The sequence below is a fragment of the Arvicola amphibius genome, chromosome 3 (assembly GCF_903992535.2).
Source record: "Arvicola amphibius chromosome 3, mArvAmp1.2, whole genome shotgun sequence".
Taxonomy (NCBI): Eukaryota; Metazoa; Chordata; class Mammalia; order Rodentia; family Cricetidae; genus Arvicola; species Arvicola amphibius.
In genome coordinates, this window is record NC_052049.1 from 35765713 (window position 1) to 35789568 (window position 23856).

Below are 23856 nucleotides of genomic sequence, written 5' to 3' on the forward strand. Positions count from 1 at the left end.
ATGGACAAGGAAAGCTTTAAAATGAAGAATGAAGGGACCTCGTTTTAAGACCTACTATAAGGCTGCAGTATAATACTGGCAGAGAGAGGGCACATGGATAAATGGAACAGACTGAGCACTCAGCAGCAGACCCACATTTCAACAAAAGTCCTAGTAAAATTTAAAATAGTGATTTAGCTGGGCAGTGGTGGTGTACACCTTTAATCCCAGCACTTGGGAAGCAGAGACAGGTAGATCTCTTAGTTCGAGGCCAGCTTGGTCTACAGAATGAGTTCCAGGGCAGCTATACAGAGAAATCCTGTGTCAGCCCGCTCCCCCAAAAGATGGACTTGTCAGTAATTCTGGAAACTGCTTAGTCTGTTGGAAAAAATTGGAAACTATTTTCCTTATACACAAAAATAAATTCAAATGCTGGACCTCCTGTAAGAGCTAAGCTTAAACATGGATTTATAAAGCACAAGAGGGTATAGATCATTAGGATCCCCAAACCACAAACTAGGAAAGCAAACGCAACACAGGGTTTCATGGAAACTTCAGGGAGATGGCTCACACCGAACAATGCTTGCCACTGGAGCATGAGGACCTGAGCCCTATAATCCGGAGGCTCACTGGTACTCACTGCAAGTCAGGCTCATGGAATCGGCTCAGCACACTCCAGAGATGCTGGCTCAAACATATGGTGGGGCATAACAGGCACACAATGCCGACCTCTGGGCTCCCCGTGCATACACACAAACAAGCTGTTAAAGGTTGATGCTTCTATACTTCAAGAAATACCAGGAAAAAAGAAAACAAGCAACAGATTTGGAGAAAAAAAATGTCACAACATGAAAATGTCTCAAAATGACATTAGCACAAGTGACTCACAATGCAGGAGAGCAAGGGACCCACTTTTTTTGTTGTTTTTGTTTTTTAAAAAATAAGAACAAGAGCTGAGTAGAGATTTCCCAGATGACAGGCTGAAAGGACAAAAGCCACAGAAAGTTACCCAGCAACTTAGGGACAAAATGCAAATGAAAACCACTGAGATACAGAAAACCTACAGGATGGCCAAAACAAGAAAGACTAATAACAAATGACAACCAGGACTCTCACACATTCCTGGGAAAGATGCAAAATGCTACACCCACTGTGACACTGGAACTGGTATGGTCAGCATGTATACTCCTACATATTCATTCAAGTAAAACAACAGGCATATTACATGCAGACAATGTTTATAACATTTTATTTCATTCTTTGTGACAGGGTCTCACTGTGTAGTCCTGGCTGGCCTGGCCTGGAGCCCACTATGTAAACCAGGCTGGCCTCAACTCAGAGATCTACCTGCTTCTACTTCTCAAGAGCTGGGATTAAAGGTGTGCACCACTATGCCCAGCTAAAGCTTTATTTTTCATAACCCCAAATTGAAACAACCTAAATGTCAGTCAACTTTCAGATGACTGGATCAGCAATCTGTAATAACCTCCCAGAAGAACATGGACAAATCATGAAAACATGTTAAAATGAGAAGGCAGATACATCAGGGTCCTCACTGAGTGATCTCACATACGACATTCTAGAAAATATGAAACTGTAAGGACAGAAAGTTGACCCAAGGGCTACCACGAGTTCAGGTAAAAACCTAATACAATGGAAATCTTCAAAACCTTGATTTAGGGTGGACAGATCTCATGTGTAGGGATTACAGACTGATGTAGGTGTATCTGTTGATTTCATTGGTTAATAAACTGTCTTGGCCCATTTGATAGGCCGGCCCTTAGGTGGGTGGAGTAGACAGAACAGAATGCTGGGAAGTTAGTCAGTTGCCATGCCTCTCCTCGCCGAGAAGGACGCAGGTTAAGATCTCTCCTGGTAAGCCACCCCTCATGGTGCTACACAGATTACTAAATATGGGTTAATCAAAATGTGGGAGTTAGCCAGTAAGAGGCTAGAGGTAATGGGCCAAGCAGTGCTTAAAAGAATACAATTGGTGTGTTGTCATTTTGGGGCATAAGCTAGCCCGGTGGCCGGGAGCCCCGGCGGCCGGAACGCGCCCGCAGCTCCTCACTACGGCAGACAGTGAAGCTACTTTAAAGGGTGCTCAGCGAGGGCACACAGACTCTACGTTACAACCCTGTTTCACTTCACTACAATAGGAAAGTAACACTCATTGAGTAAGACTACTTTTTTGATCTTTCCAATATACACTACTGAGTACAGAACTCTGAACCTAGGCACTAGTGGTTAGCCACAGCTACCAGCCAGCCACATGACCAAGAAGGAAAGCCAACTCTACTGAATCTAACCTACGTCACTGTGTGACATGTTTAGGCTGGATACGTATACTGAATACACATTTTACTTATGACACTTTCATCGTGCAGTGACTCTTCAAGACATAGCCCTACTGTAAGTGAAGAAAGTTTGGCCTCTGAGCCATCTCTCCAGCCCATGAACCAGTATCTTAAGAAAAAGTTACTGACCATGAAGTAAGTAGTCCAGGTTCATTTTACGTACTCATACATCATAATAAAAGGATTCAGTAAAATGCTCCTAAATGAACAAAAACCACCATGACCTAAACAGTAAATAAGGAGCAAGAACTGGGTTTGGGGTGGTTCAGGATTCCACCCATTCCTTTGGAGTTCACGATTTCACTCCTCTGCTCGCCCTAGCTTCTCTTATCAAAGTGGCAGTCAGCTCCTCTTCCAAGTCATCAAAGCCTTGTAGCCAATAAATAATATCAAAGTAACACAAGTGTCAGAGACCACACACTTACCTGCCTTCTCTGACCTTTTCTGCATTCCCTCGACATATGTAGTTCTCAATATAGCCATCACTGCAGTTGATTTTTGACCAATCAGGGTCACAAACAGCCAAGAAGTGTGGACGCAGTCTGCCTACAGAATACTTGGCAATGTCAGTCAGGGATTGGCTAGCTGCAGCTCCAAACAAAAAGGCTCCGATGGCTTTGTAAATAGTGGCTATATAGTGATTGCCAACAAAGGAATTTGATTGCAAGGCATTAAAGTGAATAGACAGACTTTCTCCAGCAATCATCTGAAAAAGAAAGGAATAGAGGATGATAAAACAACAAGCAGGCCCTTTAAACAAGCAAACAGAAAAGCAAGTGCTAAGTTGCAAATGATCTTTGTTCTAATCCCCCTTTAAAAAGTCAGTTTAAGACATCTGATTCTAAAGTTAACCACAGCCCCAGGCTGACTGTAGGCACCACTGCCGAGGCCAGGCTGAGCCAAAAGCAGTGTGCAGTCTGTATGAAGGAACAGCCCAGGTTCTTTTCCTGTATTCAAATAAACTGAGCTCCACAGCTAAGGTGATAGATCCCAAGACAGATGCGGCTCACTCAGATACAAACTCCCCAGCGAACATCCTCATATAGCCTGTTTAAAATACCAGTCTACATTTTTTCTCAACATTCCTTTGAGTCAAAGACATCCATCATACTAAAAAGAGTAATTCAGTCCCACAGTCTCCAAGTTCTGTCTTCTGGAAGACTCAGAGAAAACCAGACTCCTTGAAAAAGTCCCACTAGGAGACCAAACAAATACGTGGACTCCTCCTTCCCGGGGTGATTTCAGATGATTCCTCCCTTATTCTTCACCGCTTTATAAAATGGAGTTAAAGTCTTCCCATGAGCATCTGTGGACTGCTACGATGTCAGGCTGGGTGGTGAGCACGCCAGTGTAGCGAGCATACGGCAGAACAACCTCACAGGCTCACCACCACTGTCCTGAAAAACCCGGATTCTGACTGCTTCATTATAAACACTAGCAATTTGCTGCTTACATAAGACGAGAGGACACATTCTGGGGCCTGCTATCTACACAAACACTTAGGGAGCAGAAAGCGTGCTAACCTGTGGGTGGGAGGGAGGTGGAGAGCTGTGTGACCAAGTTTCCCTTGAGACACCGCTTGCCTTCTCCACCTCATCTTAAACGTAGACAAACTTAGGGAAGGTTGTCTGCGGAGCCAGCATCGCCATAGGTGAAAGAAATAACGGCTGCCTCTTAGTGGAATCTCAAAAATCTGTTGCCAGCAATTCTTTCCTCATCTGCCTCGACAGATCCTAGGATCCCTGAGTCAGAGTCTTGACTCTGTGAATTCTGTAAAGCTGGGTGGTTTCTTACCTTTTCAGTAGAAAGCTAAATTTGCCACAGGAGCCCAGTGTCAATAAACTTTAACCAAAGGTACTGTCCAGGGTGAAAGTCAAAACCCTTCAACACATTATACCTCATAAAAATAGTCTAGCTGTCAATGAATGCATAAAACCCTTCTTCTGAGACTCGCTCATAGGAGAAGGAAACTGGACTTCTGGGGTCACTGCACCTGCACTGCTGTGCTAAGGTCACCCTTACCAATGTCCAGTGGCCCTGATTTAAAGACTATTGCCTCTTTGAGTCATTAAGGGCTGCTAGTGTGAACGGATTTCTCTAGCACATTATTGAGTTGATCTTTGGTGGCGGGAAGCACACCAAGTGTATTGATCAACCACAGTTGAGCAGCGTGGCCCTCCACGCCTCAGCTGTCAGCCGTTTCCCGAGCTCAGTTATGTTCCAGAAGTAGGTGCACAGGTGGCTTCCTGTTCACACTCGGCACCAGCTGCAGGCACTCCCCCCCTCTCCTGCCACTGATGAAGCAAACCAGCTCTGGTGTCCAGAGCATCTCTGCAATAGCATGAGCTAATGCCTGTACTGGGTGGCTCACAGGCTCTAATGTTACATATGCTTCGTCGGCAGGCATAGTTTCTTAAACCTACATGCGCTCCTCTAACAGAAACAGCCAGAAGAAGCTCTAAATCTAGTTTTCTGTATTTGAGCTGCATATGACAGCCATTCTTCAACTCATTTTGGTAATTTGTCCTGACCTTTGACCCATTATACCTTGTTCTTAATCTTTGGTCAAAGTCTACACCTAAGCCAACTGTGGCCTAACTAATCCTACAACTCAAAGTACTTCTTGTGTTTCATTTACTTAAGACAGTAAGGATACGATAATTATTAATACAGAAGAGGCTGCTCAGGGAGGGAGGCAGAACACTTATAAATTGCCGAGCCATCCCTGCGGGCCTATGCTCACAGCACTCTCTTACCAGCTCCTCTGTGTCCCCTCGAAAGACTCTGTCTGCACAGCATCCTCACAGTGTTCTCTTTCATCCAGGGCCTGCTAACCCCAAGAGTCCGGCATTGCTGGAGCATTTCCTTATTTTCCACCCTCCCAGACAGCTCTCCTTGCTTCTATTCCTTTATCTCCTCCTGATTCTTTCTCGAAAGCCAAAAATGAATGACTGGGTTGAGCAGATGTTCATCAACCTCACTTACTTCTCACTGGCCGTTGCCTCTGTACTGAAACCCTCCCCTGGCTCCTGGTTCTCTCCGACATACCACCAGCATGGTTAGAAACCATCTGCAAGCCATGCCAGAGGCTCGGTGCAAAGTCTGAATCAATGACTTTTTTTTTTTTAGTAAGGCACCCCCTCACCCACACACAATTTATTTTCTAATAAATGAAATTCAATTTATACAATTCTGATTAAGGAGTACTTGAAAAACTGAATTAAGTAAACCAGAATTATTTTAAATTAGTACATGAAGCTGCTGCCCCAAGCAGAGTTTGTTTCTGCTGATGCTAATTTGAATACATTGCTAAATGTAAAGCTAACTTCAGGAAGACTGCTGAAAGGTTTTAAGTTTTTATTTATGTGTATACTTGAGTCCTTGGGTGTGCCACACGTGTGTGTATGTGTCTCGTGGGTGTGCTACACACATGTGTATGTGTCTCCGTGGGTGTGCCACACGTGTGTATGTGTCTCGTGGGTGTGCCACACGTGTGTGTATGTGTCTCTGTGGGTGTGTCAGGTTTTTTAAGATGAAGTTAGAGATGGTTGTAAGCCACTCAACATGGGTGCTGGGAACTGAACTTGGATTCTCTGGAAAAGCAGCAACCACTGAGCCATCTCTTCCTCCTGAAACACTTTGTTTTAAAGGTTCAAGCTAATAAAGTCTAATTTCCACTTTGGACAGTTGTGTTGGGCCCTGGAGGCACATCCACACCACACAGCCAAGGCACCTGCTCTGCCACTGCCCTCTACTCTAGTGGGGACAGAGCAGGGCATCAGGCACTTTAAATGTGAATACAGTATTCTTGGCTGACTCAGCTACTGTGCACTGTAAGACCCAGGACCCCTCCCCTGTTGCACGTGCACGTTTGTTCTATAAGATTTGATTGCATTAAGTAGTCTAAGCTGGCCTCGAACTTATACTCCCGCATCAGCTTCCTGAGTGCTGGGAGTGTAGGCACACACAGCCACGCTCAGGCAAGACTCAAAGGCTTCCTGGCACTCAGGAGGCTAAGACAGGAGTGTGACAGTGCAGGAATCCATGCCTATGCCGGGAAACACAGGGAGACCCTGTCTCTACACAGATGACTTCCTCCTACAAACCATCGCGGGTTTGGTCACCTTTACTAGTAAAAACTCAGTGTAGAGATCTGGCCAGATGAAGAAATCCCTGTTTCTATAACCTCTGTCATGGTGTAAGACAGTCGTGTGAGTTACAGTACAGCCCCTCCACCAGATACTGACAACAGTTTCATGTAAGTGGCTAGAACATGCCGGGCTCCAGGACAGCCACTGGAGACTAGGACTGACCCAGCAGCGTCCTTCCTCCCGGCATCTCAGTTCTACAAATAAACAGCAGAAGGCTTTTTTTCACTAGTTGCCCTACCACAAAGTATGAATTAATTAATTTTCATTACTAATCAGATTATGTGATGATTTTAGTGCTGTTTCCAAGTTAATTAAATGTTGATATTTACTTGGAAAGTTGACAAGGTACATGCTGTCGTCTTGTCTTTTCTCTTGGGATCATAATTCTGCCTTTAACTGTGTTTACATAAGTATTCAGTTTCTTTGCACAGAAATGGTTACTTAAGTAATACAATTTCTGGATGTAAAGGCCACAGAAACAGCCTATCACTGGACTCTACCTAGAGCCACTCCCTGGGCATCCCACTGAGACGCTGGGCAACAAAAGCTACCACATGGCTCCAACTGTCAGTGTTGCCTTTGGTGTTAGTAAGACCCCTTCCATGCTCACTGCTAATCACAGAACATTAACTTTTCTCTCCGTTTATGGCAGTTTTTAAAACTCTTCTAAAGAATGAGGTGAATGAAATTTTAACGTAAGTTAGCAATTTCTCTTCTCTAGAACACAGTACTAAAGAACAACATTCAGGCTGGAGAGACGGATCAGCAGTTAAGAGCATTGCCTGCTCTTCCAAAGGTCCTGAGTTCAATTCCCAGCAACCACATGGTGGCTCACAACCATCTGTAATGAGGTCTGGTGCCCTCTTCTGGCCTGCAGGCATACACTCAGACAGAATACTATATACATAATAAATAAAATAAATAAATATTTTTTTAAAAAAGAACAACATTCAGCTATGATCCTCAATGCACTATATGAGAAACACGCTGCTGTAGCATTCAACAATTAGTCACATAATTTCTGAAACAAGCAAATCAGAACCATAATACTCACAGTGACATAAAAATTAGCACAAAATCTACATATACTGAGTTAGGCTCCAGTTACATATTTTTTTACTCCTTTGACCTCATTTAAAATAGCTCCATACAATAAGCCTTCCACTAAAGCTAAACAAGTCCTGAGGGGATATACATTTAATCATTAACAATCCATCACAAGAGTAACCATGTGCTCAAAAGTTAGAAACTTGGAAAAGCAGGTTTAACTTACAACGATAATACTGAATGGAATGATTATTCCACCTAATAACGCATAGGGTATGGTGTCTTCTCTGTAAGGGTACTTGATGGACTCATCATTACAGAACACTCCTCGCTGGAAGGGGGTATGCCTTGAAGTAAGAATTGCAAAAGGCAATCCAGCTAGCAAAAGGGAATAAATAAAAATATCATTAAAAATTATCAAAACTGATTCATGGCAACAACCATCCCAGAGACTTTAAAAACGCATTTGCTATGGAAGTAAGAGCGAGCACATGTAACAAGGAAGTGCAGACTGCATGCAGCGGAAGTTAGGAGGATCACTCGCGATGGAGGGTGAGTGCTTTTCTACAGGAAACAAAGCTTCCAAGTCCTCTGCCAGCCACTTTAACACGGGGCATCTTCCAACCTTCGTTTCTGCCCAAATACAGTCAGTTCTGGGGAAATCTCTTCTTGTGGTCTTGTCTTTAGTCAGCCAGGTTTCCAGCACTTTCTCAACCTCTATCTGTCACAGACTTTGTTTCCAAGAGGAAAACATTTTAACATTCCTTTTTCACTACAACACTTAGAAAGGCCAAGGTCACAGCTAGATTAGGACAGTGTCTAAATTAACTATTTATTTGTTTCTATTATCCAGAGAATATTCAGAGCTGCCTTGGAATGGCCCCTGAAGTTGAACCACTTTCTTAAGACAGACAATGGTGTCAAGCATAAACCACCTACCACACACCGGCTTTATCGTTTGTTTTCTGTGAGGATTACGCCTCACACTCACCTCTTAAAAGGTTTAAGTTCTTCATGTATTAAATATGGTCATTTACTAATTACAGCTTACAGCTTTGTAAAGAGAGATGTAATTCAGCAGAAACCGTCAACAAGTCCACTTGGAGATTGATCCAAGAATGCAGGCTCTCCCTTGGGTGTCCCCTTCTGCATGCAGTCTCACCTGCTAAGCTAGCCTGTCCAGTGCAGGCTCAATGCTCCCTCTTCACGAGGCACCAAGCCCTGATGGTCACCCTAAGACAGACAACCGAGCCTCCGCTGCTCTGTTTAAAGCAGGCAGATTCTGCCATTCTCTTCTGCTAGCTCTTCTACTTATCTGCCCATTTTCATGTAGATACTGAACAGCCAGAGTACATTACTTATGTAATGTACTTACATACAATTTGCCAATGACAGCTGCCAACTAGTTAGAAACCCTTAAAATTCAACAAGATTCCCAAAGCCTTGCTTCTGAGAGATGCTATTCTTTAAAAAACTTACACTAGAGCTGACTTTGCTAGCCCACCCTCTCACTGATTCCAGGCTTGCCCAATCCACAACATTCTTGCAACCAGGGTAATGAGGTGAAATTCCCAGGCCTTCAATACATGTGCTATGGCTGTAGCACAACTTCAGGAGAGCTATACAAACTTCTCACTCTTACCAACTCGTGAGTGCTAACTACACACACGGGGTGGAGGCTCCACTGCTGCCTGTCCTGCACAGCAGCTGAACACTGACCCTTCCACCAATTACAATACTCGGCGGAATGGACATTCGCTTCACAGTCACAAAGAACTATTACGTCTATGGTTCATTTTATTTGTAAGAACTCTATAAAAAAAACTGGAAACTTTTACTGCTTACACAGTACATTTCTGAATTGGTTGCATTTTTTTTCCAATCAGCATTGCTTCTTTCTATAGTAAGATATTTAGTACAGAAATTAAATATACATCACTAGTATCCAAAACGCTCTAGGTTTTGTGGTTTTAGTCTAAGGAAAATTTCATATTAATAGCCTTAAATATACTGAAAAATATTAATATGCATACCAATTAATACTAAGTTTTTTTTTCTCCTTTGGCCACAAAAATCAAGTTAAATTACTCTTAAATTTAGAGGAGAAAAAAATTATTTTTCTTAAGATGAAGGGAAAAATTTTACATACAAGTGTGATAAGTAGTCCACTTTAAAATGAAGGAATGTGTAATTGGGTAAATATTCGATACACTGTATTAAAAAAAAATCCTCAATGCTGCCGGGTATGGTGGCACAAGCCTTTAATCCCAGTACTCAGGAGGAAGAGGCAGATGGATGCCTGTGAGTCCCAGGAAGCCAGGGCTGTTACAGAGACGGTCTTTGACCCCTGCCCCGCAAAAAAAAAAAAAAAAAAAAAGGAATCCTCCGTGCTGTCAGGATTACAAACCTGAGTACAGTCAGTACAGTACACACTTACCCCGGAGAAGAACAGAGGAAAAAACCAGAGTAGTGTTTACAGTGTGAGTCCCAACAGGAAGGGGACAGGAGGAAATGAGAACGGTGATGCAAACGAGTCCCATAGCTACAAAGGAGAAAGGAAATGTGCAGGACAGATGTGGCATGAGAAACAGTCACAAAGCAGCAGTGACATTACACGGACACTGAGGGAGCAGTGAGCTGGTGCAGGTCAGGACGGAGAAGCAAGGGCGAGTCTGTCGGGAGGGGAAGGCTGTGATCGCCATTCTCCAGTAAGGAGCTTTAATGAGGACAGAGGAGTGGAAACCCTACACGAGAGGTCTGCTTTGGAAAGCAGGAATCCACCACAGGTGCACTCTATCTGGAATTTGAGTTCAGAAGGCGTTGGGAATACTTTTAAGTTGGTAATAACCACTCCTTGTCACCATCACAGAAACCTGTGGAATATATAATAGCCTAATTGAGTTTCATTTCCACTAATTTAGCTCAGTACAGGCCAGCCACCGGTGTTCACGACCCACTTAAGACTCAAAAGGATGCTTCTAGAACCTCTCAGAAATACAAGACCGAGTCCATGTGAGCTGGCACACACAGCACTGGCACACACGCAAAAAGGCCGAGGACAAAGCCCATTTACTGAAAGAAAGAAGGTCCTAGCCTGACCCGCCTCAGGGCTGGATGGAAAAGGTAGCTTGGGTTCCCCAGTGCCAGAAGGTCTCAACGGTCTCACTATCTCAGGCTGCTGAATACCTTCTATCTGTTTCAACAAACATGTTTTACTTAGGCTAATGAGGAACAGTTTCTACCCCTTCCACGTCCTAATCATCCAACAGGGACAGCACAAAGGCTGCTTTTAGGTTTCTGGCTAATCTCTACAGTACAGAGAATATTTCCAATTCAAATCCTTGTTTGCATTCCTAATTATTTCCTTAGAATATTTTTATGTAAAATTAAAAAATATAAACGTTAACATTTTTGACCAATTACTTCCCCCAAATGTAACTGTACAGTACTAATTTTCTCTACCAGCCACGGTACACAGTGTGGAAACACTGAACATTTTAAGTAGACAGCTGACATCCAAGGCAAGAACGAAAGGACTGTCTATGCTGTTGTCAGTTCAAATCAAACATCCTTTTACTTTTACCAGAAAGATTGCATCTCTTAAACAAATCTCTTTTCATAATTTTTAAATGACTGCATCTGCCAGTATTTTCCTTAATGCTCCAGCTGGGAAATTAATTTTAACTTGTCTCCTTTTGCTTTTAAAGATTTACACGTTTATCGTGTGTGTGTTTATCTATTTGTACACCTTGTGCATGTATGTGGCCATGAAGGTCAGAAGAGGATATCGGCTGCCCTGGAACTGGAAGTACAGGTGGTTATGAGCCATCCAATGTGGGTGCTGAGAACTCACCCTGGTCCTCTGCAAGAGCAGCAAGTGCTCTTAACCAGAGTCATCTCCCTGGCTTTCCTCCCCTCTTTAATAACCTTAAGGTCTAACATGTACCATAAAGTCCATCTATTGTAAATTCACCACCACAATCACTACCATCTAGTCTTAGAGCATTCATGAGCATGTGTGCATTCCGTCCATCCTCCTACACCAACCTATAGCAACCACTGACCTGCTTCTGGCACCTCGTATAAATGGAATCATACAACAGGTGGTACTTCCTATGTACTCCTATTACTCACTATAACGTCCTTGAGGCTAATTCATGTTGTGCCATGTGTTTTCCTTTTTTATGCTATACTACCCTACTGCACATACAGAGCACATCTGGTCTCTCTAGGCACCAGTGTCCAGTTTGGGGATCTTATGACTAACACTCATACATGAGTCTTTGTGTGGATGTATTTTCATTTCTAACGAGCAGACACCTACAAGGAATTGCTGGGTCATGTGGTAAGTGTCTGTTTAACTTTTTAAGAAACTGTCAAATTCTTTTTTTAAAGAGGCTGTAGCACTTTCATCCCACATCCTGATTTTAATATGTCCAATGGTTAGTCACAATGAACACATTTGAAGCTCAAGTCCTCTGAAGAGAAACTTGAGATCATCCTTGAAATAGTACAGCTTTCTGCTTCCAATAATGAAAATCTTCAACGGTCCAAATGGATGTGTAATACAGTAACTCCTAACCTGCACAAACTGCATACCACAAAAATATTTCCCCATCCTCCACCTGAGATAGTAAAAGATAGCTAAAAACACCAGTTTCTTTAACTCTCTCTTATACATATAGCTCAGGATCTTGGAACCATAAGAGAAACACTTGCTGTGGTAGAATATTATTTTAAGATCTGTAACGTTTGCTTGTGTTGCATTCCTTACGCTGCATTTGTTTAACTCTGTGAAGCTGTGCTGCTTTACCTGTCTAAAACACCTGATGGTCCAATAAGGAGCTGAACAGCCAATAGTGAGGCAGGAGAAAGGATAGGCGGGGCTGGCAGACAGACAGAATAAATAGAAGGGGAAAAAGAGAAAGCAAGACAGATCAAAAAGTGAGAAAAGATGGGGCCAGGCACACAGCCAGCCTCGGGGTAAGACTGAAAGTAAGATTAGAGAAGAAAAGGAGAATCCTAGAGGCAAAGGGTAGATGGGATAATTTAAATTAAGAAAAGCTGGCTAGAAACAAGCCAAGCTAAGACTGGGCATCATAAGAAAAAATAAGACTCCATGTATTTATTTCAGAACTGAGTGGTGGGCCTCCAAAGAGCTAAAAAAGTAAAAAGAGTAAAACAACCAACAGAAACTTCGAAGCTGTTTTAGTTAGAACTTGAGCAAAGCTTAGAAACTGTTGTCTCTTATATGAAGAAGACTCCGCTCAGCCTGCTCTAAAGAGCGAGTCCCAGGACAGCCAGAGTTACACAGGGAAACCCTTTCTCAAAAACAAAATAAACAAAAACAAACAAACAAACCTCTTCTAATATTAGGGAAATGTAAATACTTCCAACAAGTTAATGTTTATGTAGCCTTGGCTGTCCTGGAACTTGCTCTGTAGACCAAGCTAGCCTTGAACTCACAGAGATCCTCCACCTCTGCCTACCAAGTGCTGGGATTAAAGACAGGCATTACCTTGCCCAGCCTCTCTTTTACTAAATTTTAAAGACCTTTGTAGCAACTTAATTCTAAATACATTTAACTTTGGTCAGTACACAGACCAAAAGGCTGAGGAACTCCATTCATGTCTTAGCAATCCAGACATTTAAATCTTATTCTTGTCAATATTAAGGTACATTTCATTATAAAAGCTAATATCAGAGAGTGGGGTCTTAATGGTCTGAGGAAATCATCTTTAATTATTAAGCAATCATTCAAATCAGCTCAATAATAAACTGAGATCCCACTTTGTATGGTCATTAGTTAGGGGTCGGCGAAAAACTGGCAGTAGTCTGACTGTGGTCATTTCTAGATTTAAGCTGAAAGTAGCCAACAGGATTTGCTGGTGGACTGATTCAATATGCATATATGAGAGAATAGCAAAGGATGGAAAGCAGGTTGAGCAAACCATTTAGTTACACTAACTGAGAAATGCATCCCTGGAAATGGAACTGGGGAAAGGGATGAATCCGCTTGAGCTACCTATAGTAGACAGCAGACGTAATGCCTGCGATGTAGGGAAGACGGCAAGGCTAAAGATGTAAACAATACACATGAGCCAGATGAGATCACAGAAGGAACAAGTCCAGAGAGAAGGAGGAGCCAGTGACTCCACAGCACTCCGTATGAAACATTCATGGAGAACAGAGCCTCACAGAAAAGGAAACGGGTGGTGTGTTGGGGGGTGTTTTTCAAGACAGGGTTTCTCTGCATAGTCTTAGCTGTCCTAGAATTCACTCTGCAGACCATCACATCTGCCTACACGTGCCCAATATGTATTTTAAAATTATTATTCACTGTGTATATGTGTATGCATGTGCACTTGCATGGAGAGAACCCAGGGCTTTCCACGAGACAGCAGGTACTCTAACAGTTTTTAAGCCTTGCTTTATTTTTTTTTTTAAAAAAAACCTTTTAAGTTTACTTAAAACCTGAACAGAAAATAAATACACACATACACACCCTCTCTGCTATCACACCCCTTGTCTTATAAACACCTTACCTCGGCCCAATACATTTGATATAACTTCAGACCTCCAATCCACTTTCAGTTGGCTTGCTTTCCCTCCACCCCTCACTTTTTGGCCCCAGCCACACAGCCAGGCTGGCCTTGAACTGGAGGTTCTCCTGCTTTAGTTTCCCAAGCCTGGGACCACAGGTTAATGACTGCACTCAGCTTGGGTTGTTTTCTCAATGTTGGTTTTTTAAAGTTCTTAGTACATCTTCAACTGTGGTCCTTCACTAGGCTGGGAAAAGAATTTCAAAACACCTGTCTGTGCCATTACTGTTCTTTCTTTTTTCAAATAGGGTTCCTCTGTGTAAACCAGGCTGGCCTGGAACTTGCTCTGTAGACCAGGCTGGCCCCTGCCTCCCAGGCACCACCGCCACCTGTGTCACTTTCTTAAGAGTGTCTTTCAAAGTAGAGTTTTTTTATTAATGAAGTCCAGTTTGCCAATCATCTCCTCATGGGTCTACCTAAACCTTCCCTGTTGTATACCCAAGGACAAAATTATTTTTAATGATCAAAAACTTTCTACCTCAACTACATGGCCGCCAGCTGGAAATATAAGGCTCTGTTTTTAAAAATAACATTTTTTAAAGCAAATATCACAAATTCAGTCAATTTTCTAAGACATAATTTAAAAAAACAAAAAAAGGTAAAGTAGCTTCCTCAGTTGGTTTTCAAAATAACATTTATAAAACAGAAAACAAGTTAATGGCTACCAATGCATATGTCTTCACTTGGCTTTTTCTAAAGTAAAATAAGAAAGACTAGGAGCTCCTGTTGTCCTAGATGGCTTTAAGTGTCGCCTTGGATGGAGTCTCAGCTGAGGGACTGCCCTGGTCAGACTGGCCTGGCCTGTGGCAGTGTCTGCAGGGACGTGAAGGAGGGGCTAGCCCTCCACAGGCAACATCACTCCCTGCAGGTGCTCCTGGGCTGCACAAGAGCAGTAGCTAAGCACCAGTCTGTGGGTGAGACAGCAAACAGTGTTTCTCCACGGTCTCTGTGCTAACTAGCGCTTGAGTTCTGCCCTGAATTCCCTCACTGATGGATCATGACCTAGAAGTGTAAGCCAACTAAACCCTTACCACCCCTGAGGCACCTCTGGTCAGAGTATTGTATCAGAGCACCAGAATGGAAACTAGAGCAGCCAGGAGCTGGAACTAGAATGCTTATCCAAACAGCACGCTGCCCACCACACTTGGGGTTCTTTTTAAAACTTTAAAAGAGAAAAATAAGTTGCTTTTAAAATGCAAATTTTTTACCATCTAAGATCTTATTACTCATCAAATTATACAAGATGTGTATATATAGCTATGTTAAACATGAATAATCTATGTAAATAAAAACAAAGTATCTTCTATATGAAATATTACACATGAATTACTAAAACAAATCTATTCTAGAAACCATAAAGAAGTCCTTTTGCATTAGTTCATAAGCCATCATCACATTAAGGCCCAGAAAACAGCCAACCGTTGCTCCTTCTATTCCCTAAGTTTGTATTAACATGGTTTTCCAAGTGAGTTCCAACAACAAACTCAAGAACTCACCACACCAAGCACTCAAAGGTTCACACCAAGTGTTTCTCGCTGCTCTAAAGAACACACACGCCCGTGTCACTGGTCTCCATTCCCACTGTCTAACAGTTGGGGACCTATTCTGTTCACTTACTCAAAAATATCTGTTAAATAAAAAGGACACAAAACTGAATCTGTAGTGTTTTCATAATGAAATAAAAACCGCCAAACTGAACATCCCTGACCTGTGACTAGTTTTCAGCAGGTAGGAGACTACAGGTTACTGCTTTTATTGTTGATCGACTTTATAAGCTTCGTTCAGTTCATAAACCATTAGATTTCTGTAATTAAGCTTTAAGAAAAAAATAAAATACTAGACCCTGTGATTTAAAGTTAACTTCCTGAGCCTCAATCAATGCTGAATAGGTTGATAAAAACCTGATGTGGCAACATTTGCTTAAAATAATAGCTACAACACAGACCTCCACTCCATCCAAGGACAGTGGCACTGGTTAGTGGCACTCGGTGACAGTTCTGCAGGATTCCCTCCGCACAGATCACAATCCTGGGGCCAAACTAGATAATGCTCGTGTCGTGACACTGCTTCTCGGGGAAGAGTATCCTAAAACTAAATTCCTAATCCCAATTTTTCACAGCCCCTTTTATTTTAAAGCTGTTAACTCATGTTTAGATTTTAAGTATACAGAAGTATGCATCTCGGAATATAATAAAAGTCAAGCTGGTTCAGCCACTGGAATACTATTCTGAAGACTATTCAGGGGAGAAGAAAACAGTGAAAAAGACAAACTGAACTCAGATTCGTGAACTGCTAAACCAAAAAAAAAAAAAAAGCTTATTAAAAATCAGGAAAGAAAAGCCAGCCAATCCTGCTGAAGATCAGGCTGCTGAGCTGACTGGGACTCTAAAAGTTTAGACACACCTAAGGAGCTGAGCTGACAAGACCCAGGAGGGCACAGGGAAAATACACAGTGGACCCACTGCACTCAAAGACGTGCAAGAGGGTAAATCCTGCCCTTCTCCTTTTCTTCTATTTCCAAGTCTCATAAAAAGACACATGCCTGATATCCCAGACTTGGTAAACAGAAGCAGGGGGACAAGATGTCTCAGGCCAGCAGGGACTACCTGAGACTTATCTCAGATAGACAAAGACAAACAGTGAGGCTTAGGAATCAGAACCAAGTTTAAAGCAAGCAGGTGCAATACCCCAAGTGGCAGTCTTAACTCAGTTTGTCAGCGCTAACATGGGGTGGAAGTCTCTAGTGACCTGAAACAGTAAAACCCAACACTACAAGTCAGCGATCTCACATACCACAGCTTTAAACAGTGACGGCCTTCATGTAGTCTGCAGACTTTACTTACAATCTTGTCTCTGTCTTTTCAGACTTAGAAAGCAACATCTTTTTATGATCTCGATTCTCAGCCAACACTGTGATGATAAGGTAGAATCTTGGTTTAGGCCCAGCCATGAAAGAGCTTACTGGAGCTGAGCAGTAGCGGGGCTATCCCTCTTCATTTGTATCCTGAGAAGAGCTGGTCCATCTTCAAGCTGTTTTAAGTAGCATACACCTTTAACTGGAAAAATCACCATTCTCCAGGAATAAACAGTGGAACTCTTTCCTTCAGCAACCATCTTCCATAGTAACACTAGTAAAGGTAGGGCTTGAATTTACTCCCACCCCAATGCCATCACTCCAACAAGCCACCACTACCTGCTTAGTAATTTACTTACAGAGGAAATGGGTAAGCCAAGCCCCACTATGACGAGCAAAAAGCTTCTGACGGTACTGTCATGGTATGGATACTTGATGCTGTTGTCAGAACAGAAAAAGCCTCTCTGAAATGGATATATTTGGCCCAAATTTAGAACAGCCATAGGCAGGGAAGCTGTTGGGGAAGGGAAAAAAAAAGACACATGTAATTACATTCAATTCACTTCTTTAGGGAGGAGAGAGTATGGGATATAAATCTTAACTAAACTCTGCCCTTTCTGGAGAGATCGATATCTCTGATACCCTGTGGAAGGGTTAATGAGACCACACAGCATCTGCGCGTTCACAACTGACGCTCTTGCTTGCACTGACCTCTCCTTAGGGACAATCGGAAAAGGGACCACCAGGGAAAAGATCAAAATTGGTCCACAGAAAATAAAACAGATAATGCAGGCAATTTTTAAATTTTATATTCTATAATTAATTCCTATTTAATTTAGCAGTTTAATATCCTAAATATGTTTAAGGAAAAAGACAAACTAACATAAATCAGTTTAATAACAGCATCATAATATTTGAAAGACAAAGAATAAATATCCGTTCCACATTAGAATAAAGTTCAAAAAACCTTCTAAGTATATTTGATAATAAAAAAAGAAAAGAACAAGCCCTTGTTCCCCAAGACAAAAAAAAAATGGCTTTTTTGGTCTTGGCAGGGTTTCAAACGACTTTAACATGCCTCAGCCTCCCAAGTAGCTAAGTCTATAGGCACACACCATGTCACCTGGCGCAGTTTCTATTATGTTCAAATTTACACTGATTTGGGCTTTGCTTTGTACAGTTCAAATACTGAAGCATCTGCTCACTCGGTGTATATGCAACACTAGTTAGACCAGGTACAGAAAACTAACTTATGCAAAACAGGTTCAAGATCTAGGCTGTATGTGTAAAAATAAAATGTACACTTGAGAGCTTGTTTAAAAAGAAATACCAACATAGATGTTTTTCAAGAGAAAGTAACAAAACTATTCTGTAACTGAACTGTTCTGTTCACTGGGCGGGGGTGGCACATGCCTTTAATCCCAGCACAGGCTCTCTGTGAGTTCAGGGCCAGCCGGGTCTACAAAGAGAGTTCCAGGACAGCCAGAGCTACACAGAGAAACCCTGTCTCAAAAAACCAAATGGCAAAAACAAACAAACAAAAAATACCAAAATTGTCCTGTATCTTGACTGTGATAGTAATTCTAGTAACTATTATTACTGCACATACATCCAAGAAGAAATACAAAGCAGAAATATACCATTAAAACAGAAGTATGATTATTAAAGTATTATTAAAGAACCAATAGAAATTCAGAGATTGACATAAACTGAGACAGAGAAGAGCACTGAAGAAGAGGTGACAAACAGGTGACTCACAGGCAACGGGAGGCACAGGAGGGAGCAGAAGGCACAGGAGGGAGCAGAAGGCACAGGGAGGAGCAAGGGCAGCACCAGAGCTGCAGGCACAGGAACAGAGGGAACGAGCAAAGGATCCATCCATCCCACCAAGAGAGCTTCCCCACACTGCATGCTCACACACGCCAAGCACCAGCTACCCAGATGAACTCATCCTCAGCTCAGCTCATGAAGCACAGATCACTGAGGCCCCGCTGGTCACTACAGTTACTACTGTTTTAAGTGAGACACCCAGGATTCTAACGCCTGCTACTCCCCCAGTCTGTGTACATGTGTTCTCCTATGGACAAGTGATCCGCCTGCGGTCAAAGTTTAGAACTGTGTCGATGAAAACAGACTGGAGGCAGTGGAACTGTCCTTTTAAAACATGTTTGTTCAGTAAAATACATCTATTCATGATGAAACTTCACAGTGAGAGGAACATCTTTGCTGCTAACTATCTCAGAATTCTGCAAGTCTGAGTTTTAATGACAGTATGAGGGCTTCAGGTTGTGTTTATTAAAAGACTGTGAGTTTAAAACACTGACCTAAGAAAGAATTTATCTTGTAGGAAATAAAAACCAGTCTTCTTTTGGCCAAAGTTAGTAACATAGTAAACTAAGTATTTTAGAAATTAACAGTGAGAGAGGAAACAAATATTTAACACATCTTTGAAATAATCCAGAAGCTGAGTGTCAGCTGTAAGAACAGAACAGGCTGCAATGTTTTGAAATGGCTGTCACGACTGCTGAGGCAGACGTGAGGTGACGTTTGGGGTGGAGAGACTGGTCGCCCTAGACGGGAATGTGAAGTTGTAGGGCGGAATCCACGGGGAGTGTGCTAGCTCAGTGTGGAGAGCACTGCCTTTGCTTCACTCTCCCTTCCTATGGCGGTCAGCCTTCTCTTCCACTCCTCTCACAGCCCTGAATCACACTCAACTACTATGCTTTTGAAGCCCTGGGACTCTTCATATATTCTCAGTCTTCTACGGTGAGAGCTGCCCCTCCCCTCCCCCTTCAAGATAAGCCAGGCCGTCCCTTACCTGTCCCACGACACTGGAGACAATTACCCTGCCTTTCTGTGCATCTTTCAGCAACACTAGCAGCAGATACTATCTTCATTATTGTTGTACCCTTTGAATCATAATTAGAGCTGAATAAAATTTTACTAAATAGCTAAATAAATAAATAAAATTCAGGATAGAGATGTGTAAGCATTCAAAATTTATAACTTAAAGAGGATAAAACAGTTCTCAGAGAAAGCACAAAGCCAAGACTAATAGAGCAACCAGTCAAGAACTAATAGTGTTCATAAAACCACTAAAAGAGACTATAAAGAAGGAAGAATGGCTGGTTATACACTCTAGAGGGCAGGGAACGTGTCTCTCTTGTTTGGTAGCATGGAAACCATTCTCTGAAAACATGAATAAACACTAGAAAAGGACAATGTTATACTATAAAAGCCAAAGCTTCAGGTGTCTCATAGCTGGCCATACAGGTAATGCAGGATGTCAAAATGTCCACGTTAAGGAGAACGAGAACTCAGTAAAGACCATGAGGTCAGAGGGGAAGGTTATTAACTCAACAATGTCCCTTTGGAAGGTGGCTTCCTAATTTTTGACAGTTTCATATATGTATATGATGGGCTTTGGTCACTGCCACTGCCCAGTACTCTCTCACCACCTCCTCCCACGGAAGCCCTTCTTCTCAACATGTCTCCCTCCTCCTTTCATGTCTGTGTGTGAGTGTCATTATAAAAACATCTTTTTTGCAAGTTACAGTACAATTATTTCCCTTACTCTTCTTAAATGTTACATGTTACAGGGAGACAGAGAGAAGGAAAAGGGACAGAGATTCATCCATCTAAACAAATGCCTCTATTTGTACATGGTGGCATATGCCTACAATTCCCAGAATTTAGGGGCTGAGGCAGAAGAGTCATGAGTTCAAGGGAAGTCTGGGTTACACAATAAGATCCCATCTCAAAAATAAATATTCTTGCTGAGTGTGGCTGAGCACACCTTTAATCCCAGCATGCTGGAGGCAGAGCAGGAGGGTCTCTGTAGATTCAAGGATAGCCTGGTCTATGTAGTGAGTTCCAGGCCAGGCAAGATGATACAATGAGAACCTGTCTCAAAATATAGTTTTTTAAAAGATCCTTTATTTGCTCTAGAGATTATCTTAATGTTTTAAGAGCATGAGGGAGAGTAGCATATTCAAATCAGTGTCATAGGAAGTCTTCTCTAAACAAACTTCCACAAAGGACCATTCTTTCCTTACTATCTAAAGGATATAGATATTCTTTTTAAGTTTTAAAAAATTTGTTTTATGTGAATGGGTTTTGCCTGCATGTACATATGTGCACCAGGTATGTGCCTGGTGCCTAGACAACTGGAAATAGAGTTATGGATGCTTGTGAGCTACCATGTGGATGACGGGACTCAAATCTGAGTCCTCTCCAAGAGCAGCAAGTGCTCTCAGCCACCGAGTCATCCTTCCAGTTCCCACAGACATTGACTGGCACTAACAATAACTCTAGATACTTTTCTCCTCATTAAAAGTTCCGTAAGAGAACTCGTTTAGGAATCCTGCAGTACTCACAGATGTGCTATTATTTGTTGCAGTACAGATGTGCACACGGCTATCAGAAAGCGGGTTTTAGTAGTCTGCAGCTGTCTTCCCACTTATCTGCTCCCTTCACTCAGCACAGGACGCTGGCTGCACACAGACAACCCACAACTCTCTCCCCTCTGCCTTCAGTTAGGTTTAGCCAACAGGGATGGAGAGGCTGGCACTGGCAAAAGCCAGAGGATGAAGCACAGAGAGGGCAGGCATTGCTCCGGTTCCCTCCAGCAGGCTCACTATGGGTTTTAATCCCTAATGTGAGGCCACAGCTACTAGCCAGTCACCCCCACACTCAGATCCCTTTACGGAGCTCCTAGCTCAACCACTCTTTCTCTTTGAAACCTTAGTTTAAAAACCTCTGAAACCCATGATAATCTTGTGTAGCAACAAATGTATATCCTGAAAAGGGTTACATGATTTTCCTTTCTTAAAAGGTGCAAATTCAAGCCAGGTGTGCGCATGCTTTTAATCCCAGCACTCGGGGAGGCAGAGGCAGGTGGATCTCTGAGTTCAAGGCCATCCTCGTCTATAGAGAGAGTTCCAAGATAGCCAGGCAGGGCTACACAGAGAAACTATGTCTCGAAAAGGAAAAAAAAAAAAGTGCAAGTGCAATCAAATCATAAAAATAACCCGGCAAGCAATCTGAAACTCAGGAGTAGGCTGGGGTGTGGCTCAGTGTCAGTACCTGCTGAGCATACATGAAACCCTGGTTTAATTTCCAGCAACACCACATGTACGCGTGTATACACACCACATACACACACACACACAGGAGGGGTAGGCTGTGCAAGGGGAACACTTCCTATTCTATACACTGTTTCTTCTCAAGCTTGTTTTCCCACTGAGAACAAACTGCTAACAAAGACAAGCAGACTGAACAGAGCCATGTTAATTACTAACACAAACTTATAATTTACAAATTCCCAGAATCTTGAAGTCAATTTCTGTAGAGCCCAGCATGACCTCTGAACAAGCTTCAGCTGTAACTACTGTAGGCTTCCCGCAGCAGGGGCCCTTGCTCTTCTCTCAGTGAAAAAGCAAGGTCAAGTCAGGGACCAACTGCACCTTTAGTGACCCTGAAACAATTCTCCATATTCTGCAGGAAAGAAAGAAATCAGACCTACACGAGACGGTGAAGAGCAAACAGTAATCCTGCTTCAAAGGAAGACCTAACAAGTAGACAATCAGCTCTAGTACTCTCCAGATCCACAGGAAACTGGATTACAGAACATGATATATGATACCTATTATGACTATATGTAATCTATGCACCACAAGCATTCCGCCCCTCCACGCAATTTCCAGTCTCGGCATTCATCCCACACATTCAACAATTCAACAAGGAAACTGCGTTTCTATAACTTTGTTCTAAGACTCTGAAAGTTTCACATGGTGTCACTTTGCAGTACATAAAATTCTATAGTCTGTGAGTAAAACGTGTAAATCTGATTGTAGTCACTTCTTGAAGCAAAAACATGTTTGGGGTTTTTTAATTCAGTTATTTATTTAGAATGCATGTGTTTTGCCTGCGTGTATGTTATGTGCACCACATGCCTGCCTGTAGAGGTCAGAAGAGGGCGTCAGGTCCTCCGAATTAGAGTTGTGAGCCATAGTGTGGGTGCTAGGAACCAAACCCAGGACTCTGTAAGAGCAAGGACTAGTAACTGTTGAGCCATCTTGCTAGCCCTTGAAGCACAAACCGATTTAATAGAAAGATTTGTTTCACACAAATCTTTATTTACTGAGTTTTTTTTTTTTGTGGTATTTACCAAGTTTCACCACACAAATCAAACAGCTGGATCATGATGCATGGCCCTTTTCATATATCCCAATAGAAACAAATTTTATTGAGCAACCATTACAAGTCATAACCATGCTAATGCTCATACATTATAAGTATGTTTATAGAAGAACATAACTATATTTTAGATTTCCCCTGACAGAATGTGTAAAAGTTAAAAGTAAAAATTTAGTAATAAGAGTATGGATCAGATACAAAAAAATGCATTTACTATATCCAGCAAAATAATATTAAAATCACTCTCTATGTATAATTTCATTAATATAAAAATAAACATGTGTACTTAATACACATTAGGGAAGTCTGAAAAAATACATAATCAACTTTTAGGTTGGTATCTTCACAATCAGAAGGTATTTCTTGCTGTACACACCTTCAAATTTAACTAATTTCTAACAACAGATTAAGATCACTACTACATCTGAATTCTCTAACTTATGCTTGTAACTTAGCTAAAATCATACTATCCATTTCCTAAATTTCCCTTTCCTGTAATAAATACACATAACTCCCCTGGAAAAGCCATACTTGTAGTGAGAAATTGTTTAAAACCAGTCTGTCGTCTTATTCTGTTCAACACCGAGAAGAATGAAGGAAATAGTGATGACTAGCTGGTAGGCTTGCTTGATGCCTCAGAGATGAACCTTTAGAGCAGTGGTTCTCAA

The 23856-nt window shown here is 42.1% G+C and overlaps 1 protein-coding gene across 2 annotated transcripts in view; it reads right to left on the reverse strand.

Annotated features, from left to right (window-relative positions):
• Plpp1 (phospholipid phosphatase 1) overlaps positions 1-23856 on the reverse strand; it is a 56083-nt gene that overhangs the window by 6935 nt on the left and 25292 nt on the right. The window contains exons 2-3 of one of the 2 annotated variants that reach the window (XM_038321320.2): positions 7761-7912; positions 2762-3042 (exon numbers count right to left, since the gene is read on the reverse strand). In XM_038321320.2, coding sequence (XP_038177248.1) covers positions 2762-3042; positions 7761-7912 — 433 coding nt within the window. Of the gene's footprint in view, positions 1-2761; positions 3043-7760; positions 7913-17349; positions 17505-23856 lie in introns of both variants that reach the window. The other variant, XM_038321319.2, reaches the window with a different exon arrangement.